Source organism: Phaseolus vulgaris, chromosome 4 (assembly GCF_051622355.1).
Source record: "Phaseolus vulgaris cultivar YP4 chromosome 4, ASM5162235v1, whole genome shotgun sequence".
Lineage (NCBI taxonomy): Eukaryota > Viridiplantae > Streptophyta > Magnoliopsida > Fabales > Fabaceae > Phaseolus > Phaseolus vulgaris.
The window spans coordinates 49,492,809-49,502,876 of NC_143501.1; the positions used below are offsets into that span (position 1 = coordinate 49,492,809).

Consider the following 10,068-nt stretch of genomic DNA (forward strand, 5'->3'; position numbering starts at 1 on the left):
ACTTGAAGCCTTTTTTTGAATTCTGTGTAAGAAAATATATGTTTTTGTCTTTTTTACTATGTATGTTTTTTTCCTATATATAAGGGTCGAATCACAGCTAAGGATTATATTTATTTTATTTTTTCTAGTCTATAAAAAATCTCAGAAATATTAGCTAAACTTTATTCATGGCATGTATTCATCGTGAAGTTTGGGCTATAACAAGCTTCGATATGCTTAATGACGACAATGTTTTATCGTTCCCAAGTTTCTGTAATGATCCAAATAGACAGAAACAGAATACTAAGTTGTACAACCACAAGAAACATGTAAGTGAGCATAATAATGGTCATGGATCAGTTCAATTAATGCTGCTAAAAGAGTAGCAAATTCAAATGATTAATCATACAAATATTGCATATACATTGAAACATAACGCATTAGTACGTAGCACCATCTTACTTAAGCTAACGAAAACAAAGAAAACTAAGCTTGATTTGCATGAATTATGAAGTCTTCTAAGGGCTGGCAAATACTTGTCAGTGCTAGCTAGCACACACTTTATTCAGGAATGAAGTATAGCATCATGAGCAATCAGCCTTAGATTTTTTTTTTAGCAGATTGACTGCTCATGATGTTATATCATTTCCATGAATTTATCTCTCTGCATGCTACCATATCTATATGTAAATGCTGCCCTAATTGTAAAGTTTTCCTAACGAAAGCCCCCTCCTAGGGCAGGGGCCCAATAGTCTGCTCCATTGTCACTCCCAACTTGCAGTGTGCATGACACAGGAACCAGACACAACCCTCTACTCCTCAGCCCCTTCTGTTGTTCTTCCTGAGTATCCTAATTAGCCATACACAACATTCAAAGCATGTAGATTAGAATAAATTTAAAAATGTAATCAACATAACTGTGTTCTTAGCATAACTGTTGGTGTGTTAAGAACAAGTTCTTCTTTAGAGAAGGAGCGACTGATTGTTCAGATACTTTTTCTTTGACTCAATTGAAGGCTTGGTCTTAGATTTCTTCTAAAATTTTATCTGTTTGTTTTTTTTATTCAGATTAGTGTTGAACTTATGGTTTACTTAAATTCAATTTAGATTTGATTTTAGCTTGATGATTTATGGTTTTGGAGCTTCTTGTTTTAGAGTAGATTGATTGATTTCAGAGTAATTTTGCTGGGATTTTGATAGTTAGCTATTTTTAGTAAGTTGTATAAGGATTGATTCACTATTGTTACATATTTATTTATTTATTACTTTTGATAAAAATATAATCCTAAAAAATATATTTCAATTATAAAGGCAAAAGATAAAACATGATGGAACTTTATGAGAACATTTACCGGTTCTCCTGCTGCTTTCCTTTTCAAGCAGTTCTCATTCAGCAGCTGCATCAGAAAGCAAAACGCCATAGGAATTTAATAAGCATATCTTTACAATTTTTGTTTTCTTTTAAACAATATTATATCTGATAAAGCTTTTACTTCTATATTTTTTTTCTCACATAACAGAAGAAGGTAAAGATAAAGGTGTAGTTTCTTTCAAAATGCAAAATCTCCAACCTCCTTTTTAAGAGGTTGGTTAATTGATCCAATGGAAAAAGCATACCTGACCAGGGTCTTCAGGGAATATACAATTCTTCTCTCCTTGAACCTAAAAATAAATAATCACAATCATGACTCAATAAGTGTCACATAATTACTCATTAATTAGTACCCTCGTGCACATGCAGAGAAGAAGGAAGCAGAAAGGGGAAGAGATGCAGGAAGAGAGAGAAGACAGTGAAAGTGATTATTCTTCTTGCTTTGGGACGTGAAAAATGGCTTTATATATATGCTCCTATTCCTTTCTCATCTTAAAATATTTCTCACTTTAAAATATTAAAACATATCCTAATAAAGGTATCATCATAACTTGTGTAATTAATAGCTTTTTTTAACACACATTCATCATTATAAAAGACAAATAATATAAGACAAGGAAGTACATGCTAATCTTTTTTAGACAACTTAAATTAAGTAAACATAAACACAATTATGGTGATAAACCACTCTTTTCAATTAGATTTTTAACCAAAAACTGGTTTATGCTGTTGCTTACAGAATTCTGCTGCCTCCCATTCCCTGGTCCACCACTCAAGTATGGTAAGCTAAGGGCCTGCATCAAAGGATGGGGAAAAGAGAGCATATTTACAACTTTATACTAATTTAATTTTTGATATTGGAATAATACAAATATGAAAACTTATATTAAATATTCGTCTGACATTTTTCTAACAATATTTTCTATAGTATACTGATATGAGTTGTGTTGTGCAGTGGTCTCTCTTTTTATGTATTTTGTTGTGAAAATATATATACATTGGATCTATATTTCAATCTTCCAATGTGAAATGAAGCTTTAACAGCGTGCAGTTTGCATCAGTGGCTCGTGGTTGTTTGGGAAAGTAAAGAGCGGAGAAGAAACATCACCTCAATTTGACTCTGAAGGAATCTGATATACCCAATAGCTTCTAACAAGACAGAGGCTGTGTCAGTCTGCAAAAGTGAAATATACCACACACACACACCACAGTTATTCCCAGTCATAATTATATATTATGCTATAAACCAACCTTTTCTTTCTTCTCTAAAATATCATGGACAAAAGGCAAAGGAAGAGAGAGAACCAGAGAAGGAAAAAATTATAACTGCAAAAAGTTGTCTATTCCAGTTTTCTTAAACATGTGGATGGGTAAACTTTTATTATTGGATTTTTCTATATAAAGAATGTTGATGCTGTTATCATGTACATTTAGTTTAATAAGAGTTTTTCAGTGACATTTTCATGTACTTTTTTATCAGCACCCCATATAATTAAACAGAAAGCTTTGTGAATAAGAACTAAATTGTTAATTATAAGGAGTTTATCATGTTGTATATATGTAACACTAATAATGCTCAATTATGTATTATATAGATTAGTGGGGACCATTATAGTCTTGGACTGTCTAATAATTTCTTTTCAAAAAGGGTGTGTGAAAGAGAAAACCATAATAATTTTGGACAAGTTAATGATTTATTTTTTCATTGAGAAAAGTGTTATTTGAATGAGTTAGGGTGTTACCTTCCCAAATGGGGAAACGAGCTGATGAAGGGCAGTAATTCTGTCACCTAACTTCTCCTTCCTGACCTGAAATTGAGAAGAGGAAGTCATATAAATATGTCGTACACGCGCACATGCTAAAAATTTGGTTATATTTTGTTGTTTCATGTGGCTGTTTCTGATTCTCATTCTTAGATGGTAAAATGACGATGAAGCAAGAGAAAAAGAATAATCATGATTGGGAATTAGACAACCAAGAAAGACAACAATTACACCCCACATGTGTTTGTATGCCTGAAAGAGAGTTGAGATTGGAAGTTTCTGCCTGGTAGTTTGCATTTTACCTTGAATGTGGCCTGTGTTGTGCCAGAGGGTTGAACCCTAGCTTTCTTCAGTGCCCCACCAGCTGCACTGCTATTGCACTTAGAGAAAGAAAGAAAGAGATTTTTATTAGGTTGAAATTTTCAAAACTAGAAGGCAGCAAAATGAGAATCTGTGTACTAGTTTGTTAGTTTATTAACTGATGTAAAAACATTGGTAAAGTATATGAACTATATATATGTATATTACTCATTTTATTTCAAACAAGGTTTAGGGAATATAGAAGTGATTAATCATGTTTTTGATTTACAACCTGTGGAAAGAATTAAAAAGAGAACCCATTAGGTTTCAAACCAAAAAAGATAGAGAAGATCTTGCCTTTAGCATGTATATACTCACTGAAAAATATGGTGGGTTAATTATCCATTCATATTCATATGTATATATTCATAGGTATATGTTGTTTATTGCTGATAAAAAATGGTTTTTTAAATACTCTAAAATAAGAAAAAAAAATTCTGGTAAAATTTAAAGGTGTTGATTAGTAAAGTTTGATGAAAAGTGGATTTCTGCATCCCATATGACAAAGAAGGAAGGGAAAAGGTAATGAAATAAGAAGATTGTAGATTCTGAATTAGTCTAGAGGAATCTCTGTGTATGAAATCTTACCTCAGAAGATCGATCTGGTGGTGGATGCCTTGCATCTGTGTTGCTGTTAGAGAAATCTAACATGCTGCTACTGAAACTTGTGACACATGATTTTGGAGACCAAGATGGTTTTGATGACTGAAGCTCTTCGTTTCCATGGCCATATACGTAGCTGTTAGCTGAATTTTCTTGTTTAACATCAACAAGAGAAGCGTTTGGAGCCTGAGCTAGCATTTGATCCTCCCAGTTCTCCAACTTCTTGCTCTGAAACTGGCCCATCCCAACCTTACCTTGTTCATCCACCACCCCACTCCTATAACCAAAAACATCACCACAAGGCAAAAACAATTAGATTTTGATCCTTCCTTAACCAAACACAGATTGTTTTTTTCAAAATAAAATAATTGAGACACTTCAGAATGTTCTAACATAACTTTAGGATTTCATGGTGTTCCAACCCTCCAAACACAGATATTATATTTACCAAGTGTCTCCATGCAACCATGTTATTAGTTTAGTTTACTTTGTGTGTGTGTCTGTGTAGAGTGGAACAAAAAGAAAGAGAAATATACATGAGTAGCTGGCTCCATGATTCAGGAAGCTCTTGATTCTCATTCCAAGAAGGAAAGGGAAGAGAAGTGGGAGCATAAGGGATGGGAAAGTTTGAAGGAGTGGTGGAGAAGAAAGGAGGAGCTTGTGGAGGCATGCTATTGATATTGATGTTCCACCAGTTAGGGTTTCCAGTGATCATTTGTTGCACTGGTGAGCTCTGAAGAACACCTCTATTCATGCCTTCTTCTTCTTCTTGTTCTTCTTCCTTTTGAGAAAAATTTTCAGCTGCTGTTTGCAAAGAAAGAAAGATGTATTATTATTCTCTTTCTGTGATCTTTCTCTTTCCCTTTCTTTGCTTGGTGTCCCAACCAAACACTGCCTTTGTAGAAAATTTGATAGGTCCTCCAAAGGGTTGATTAAGTAGGGTGAACACCACTGCTTGGACCCGTTTGAAGGAATTAAATTTGAATAATTATGGAGTTTTTGAGAACCTTTGTCTTTGCTTTGCCTTTCTTTATTGCTTTTCTTTCTTTCTCACTTTCGTGTTATTTCTTTTCTTTCCTTTGCTTTTGCTTTATCTTAAAGTGGGACAGAAAAAGGTGGTAGGAATTCCCATAATTATAAAATTGCAAATATACTGCATAATCACTCTAGAGAACATTTTTCCCCTATCATATCTACCAACGTGGCGCACTAGAAAGGCCTAAAACAGTACTCATTAAATAAACACATTTTTACATCAACTCAAAGGTTAAAGATTAATTTCTCTATAGTTCTATACATATTTCAGAGTGTATGCTTGCTCCAAAAGTTTTTTCTTTCTTTCTACTTTCCACATGCCATTCAAAACGTGATGTATCTCTCTGAGGTTGTTGACCTGCTTTTCAATTTAGTTCCATATCAAATACCTCTCGACTTTCATCAATGATATTTTCAGGCTCATCAGTTTTTTTGGTTGATGGAGGGTACAAAACATAACTACTGTTCTGCATGATTCCTTTGTTATAGGCTAGGTGATATACTCGAGAAAGGGTAATCATTCATTAATAACCCTTATTTTTTATATAATCACATTCACAATTATATATATCTTTAAAGGTTTTCAAATTATCAATGAAATTATTATATGGTTCAAACTAAGGTTTTGGATTTATTGAAGTTTTTATCAACAAATAATAATGAATATATGTGAATCACTTTAAAGGTGATTCAACATTTATACAGAGCACACAATTTTTAACTTTTTTCTCTCGACACGTCTCTTATACCCAAAAAAATACATCATGACATCATTCTCATACAGATCAAAGGGTCAATACACCAATCAGAGAAGGAGAAAAACGCAGCTTGAGACTTGGATGTAACTCAAGACTAAGTCTTTAAGTTGAACCAAAGCAAACACTTCCAATACATCTATTACAACCCCCATTAAATATTACTCTGTTTCTATGCTTTCAAATCTCGTTGACAACTGTGATTCAAATCACTCCCCAAACCTCATTTACCCAAGCAGACACATTACACATCCTAAACTAAGAGAAATTTAGTCTGCTCTTAATTGCATAAGTTCACCTTATATAAAGTTTTTGTTGTACAAAAGTTCGTTCTAAAATATACATTATTTACTAAAATTTTAATTATAAATTTTTGAAAAATCAATCTAATTTCAGTGATTTAAAAAGAATACACCAGTAAAAGAAACCCAGAAAAATAAGTTGAATAATATGAAGATAATAGTATTTGGACAAGACAATGGTTCGAATCGATGAAAGTGTATTACATAGAGGAGGAACAGCTTGAACTGACATCACACACACCAAAGAGGTCAATGTCTAGGGCATGCCATTGCTCATGTTTGTTTCTCCAAGAATTTAGTTCCCAGTTTCCATCAATTTTAAACTGTCACCTAAAACTTTTACACATTCTTTTTGGGTATCCCAATAAATCTCCTTCCCAAATGAGCTAAAGTAAAATCCACCAAACATCATTATAACTTTATAAGATGTTTTTATATTTAATATAGTAACATTTCATTTTTTATTTATTTCAAAATTTATTTAATTATCTTCTAATTATTGTTTAAATTTCATATCTGCTATTCTTTACTTTTAAATTATTGATGTTTTATAAATTTAAAGTGTCATTCATTAACTTTGTTAGTTATACAATTACTTGAACAACCAAGATCACAATCTAAATCTGATAGTGATAGTTATTTATATATGTGTTGTATATTTTATCGTAACGTCTTAGCTACGTTCCTGGAAAGTTCAACTTAAATACAGATGAAATGAATGTGTTAAAAACTTCTTATTCTTATTTGGATATTAAAAAAAGTGAGATAGAAAGTCATGTGTATAGATTTTTCCTTCGTCATTGTTGAATATTTGGTAGAATTTTCTAGCATTGAATTTACTCGTTTTTTATTAGTAAAAATAAATGAATAAATAAGAAGTATTTTAAGAATAGTTCAATCTTTATACAAACGATTAATCTAAGTATTTTTTTCCTCAATCTTCGTTACACAGACAAAAATACCTTACACCTTACCTCTTATACAAATATTTATAAGATAAACCATTAAAATTAACCATTAAAACGTATCTATCAGCTAGACCTCTTAATAATTTTTTACAGACATCATGCAAACTAGTAACTCAAGACACAAAAAAATAGGTAAAACATATCCCGCATGCTTTGGATTTTACTTAAGACCAAACCTTCAACTGCGCAAAAGTAAAAATTTCATTATGATTTATCCTGCTATTTTTAAAAATCTTCTTATTCCTATATTTTCACAATTCTTCTACAACTGTTTTCTACCCAACCCAAATCTAATTATCAATTTCATTGACACTACTCAATTTGAAATTTAAAAAAAAAAAAAAAAAATTTAACTTTCAATGATCGGTCAATACCAACTTCATTCACTCGTAGTACATAGACCACACAATAAGCAAAGAAATATCCAAAAAAACACACATGCCTGCGACTTCTAGTTTCAATGAACATTCCTAATCAGATACAACAAAAAAAAAAGAGATGAATAATGAACAAAAACCAATGGTGGAATTATTCCTTTGGCATGAGAAGTGAATTACAATAGTATTATTGTGGAGTTCAATATTAATTCCACAGGCAAACATTCCCTCGTGCCGCATTTTGATGTCGCAAAGAAACAAAAAAACCCTTAATTTTCGAGCTAATTTAGAGTGTGGTGACAGAGGTTATGGGGAAGAAGTTATAAATTATAGGTTTTTGTGTATTGATATTGATATTGAGAATTGAGATATAGGAAGTGTCAAAAAAGGAAGGAAGAAAAGAAAGGTAGAATAGCTGAGAAGGGTTTAATGTTCATATCTTTGTCGGAAGCTGTGTGTCTTTTGTACCCACATTTTCTTATTTTATTTTCCTTCTTTGTCTTCACCTTCTTTGTCATATATTCCTCTTCTCCTTTCATTTCCTATTCATCTTTGATTTCCACTTCAACTATGCCCAATCAATCAATTTCTTAACCTTTGTTTATGATCTAATTTTTCTAAGAATTTTCTCTCTTTATGTGAACCATGCATGCTGCCTCTCTTGTGTCTACATTTCTTAGTTAAAAATAGTGAAAAAATATACATAATTAGTTAAGATTCTATTATTTTTAGATAATTTTTTTCATAGTTACTTAGACTTCTTTAATGATTATAATACAATAAAATATAATAATTCATTGTTTGAAATACCAACAGATTCATTTTTTTTTATTTTTTTAACAGCAAAAAATAAATAAAATAATATAGAATACTTGAAGGTACTCCAACCCTATTACAAAGAGAGAAAGGGTCCAATAGAGAGGGTTTCCAACCAAACCTACAAAATCTAAGAGAACAACCTATTCTTATGTCCAAAAACTAACATCAACAAAAAAGTTTCTCCAAGACCTGCTCTAGTAATAACTTCACGAAGAATCAGATATACTTTAACTATTGCACATTCTTATACAAAATATATATATTTCATAGTACAAATAACACAAACTACAAAAAAATATGTATACAAAATACAATATATATTAAGATCATATATATGTTTAAAGTTCTAAAAAACCTATTTGTTCCACTTAATTTATACAAATGAATAATGTTTAATTTCTTTATCTTACTACTATCATCATTTTAATTAGTGTAACATTTGGTATTTATTATTATTATTGATATTGATCATTATCATTATCATTTTTGTCAATACTATTGTCACCATCTACCACAATTATTGTTATTAAAATTATTATGAACAATTATTGTTATTAAAATTATTATGCATGAATAAAGTATTGTGTAGGTTTTTAGCAAATATTGTGTAATATGTCTTCTGTAGTTTTTGTTTTTTCACGGTTGGGATGGTAAGTTTTGGTGACTCTTTTATATCAAGTTTAAAACTTTTTTTTATATACGGATTCGATTATCTCTTAAATGGTCTAATTTATTTGATTCATTATTTATCTATTGTCGATTAAAATGTAGAGTTAACCCTTGACCTTTGTTTTAAAGAAGTGAGGTTTATGATGATTTTTTTTTATTATGTGAGTGTTGTTTGAGTTTCTATCTCATGACCGAGTTTAATAAATATTGTTTCAATTATAGTAAATTCCTATAAATTGGATCACACTTTATTTCCATTTCTTCTTCTTAAATCTTACATTTTAAAATTTAGTGAGATATTTGTTAAAATTGATTTTCTACTTCTCTTTATAGTTCTAAATTTTAATGTTTATGGTTAACATACATTACAATTTAAATCAATTTGATTGGTCTGATTGTGAATAGTAACGCATTTGTAATTTGATCATTGACTCATAAAGTTATACAGTAATTTTTTAAATAAATAATATTGGAGTTGTAAGCTATGAAGGTAGGCGTTGGGTGAAGGAGTTGTGACTGAAAAACTATTTTACTTTTGTATAGCATTACATGCACGGTCTTTAAAATAAAACAATTTAAAATATAGTTGCTGTTATACATCTGTCAGAACGACGCTATTTGATTTTTATTTTTCTTATTTTCTTTTATCAAGCCAATGTTATATAATTAATCTTACGACGATAAAGTTTACACTAATAATATAGTATATATTAATAGTATTAGTTGTTGATTTTTGATTAGAATTAAGAAATATATGCAAATATTAAAAAAAATTATTAAATAAAAATTAATTAGTCATTATATTGATTAAATCAGATACTATTTTAGAAACTAAAAATTTATTGATAAGTAGTTTTTATTAATAATAAAATTTATAAATTAGTTTTTAAATTAATATTTAATTAACTATCAAGTTTTATCTATAGAATAATATCTAATTTAGTTAATATAGTAATTAATTTTTTTTTTTATCTCTAAAATTGATTTATATTTAATGATCTTATGACTTTTTTACCGTGAAAAGTCACTTTCTAATGCTCAAATTAGAGTTTGTTACATAGTGCAC

At 30.3% G+C, this 10,068-nt stretch overlaps 1 protein-coding gene across 1 annotated transcript; it reads right to left on the reverse strand.

Moving 5' to 3' along the window:
* Positions 1 to 313: 313 nt before the first annotated feature.
* Positions 314 to 5,288, reverse strand: LOC137838100 (transcription factor bHLH68). Its single transcript, XM_090301314.1, has 9 exons — positions 4,614 to 5,288; positions 4,063 to 4,354; positions 3,417 to 3,494; positions 3,094 to 3,159; positions 2,460 to 2,525; positions 2,089 to 2,145; positions 1,597 to 1,641; positions 1,332 to 1,376; positions 314 to 829 (listed from the first exon to the last, which is right to left on the reverse strand). Exons 1-9 carry the CDS (start codon positions 4,829 to 4,831, stop codon positions 695 to 697), a joined length of 1,002 nt encoding a protein of 333 aa, XP_090157440.1. The 5' UTR covers positions 4,832 to 5,288; the 3' UTR covers positions 314 to 694.
* Between the last annotated feature and the right edge of the window lie 4,780 nt (positions 5,289 to 10,068).

Excerpts from the sequence above, each read along its gene's own strand:
- LOC137838100 (XM_090301314.1), bottom strand. The coding sequence starts at position 4,831 with ATGAATAGAGGTGTTCTTCAGAGCTCACCAGTGCAACAAATGATCACT. Across the intron at positions 4,355-4,613 it reads TCATGGAGCCAGCTACTCAT|GAGTGGGGTGGTGGATGAAC; the intron begins GTATATTTCTCT and ends TTTTGGTTATAG. Across the intron at positions 1,642-2,088 it reads ATGGGAGGCAGCAGAATTCT|GTTCAAGGAGAGAAGAATTG; the intron begins GTAAGCAACAGC and ends ATTTATTTTTAG.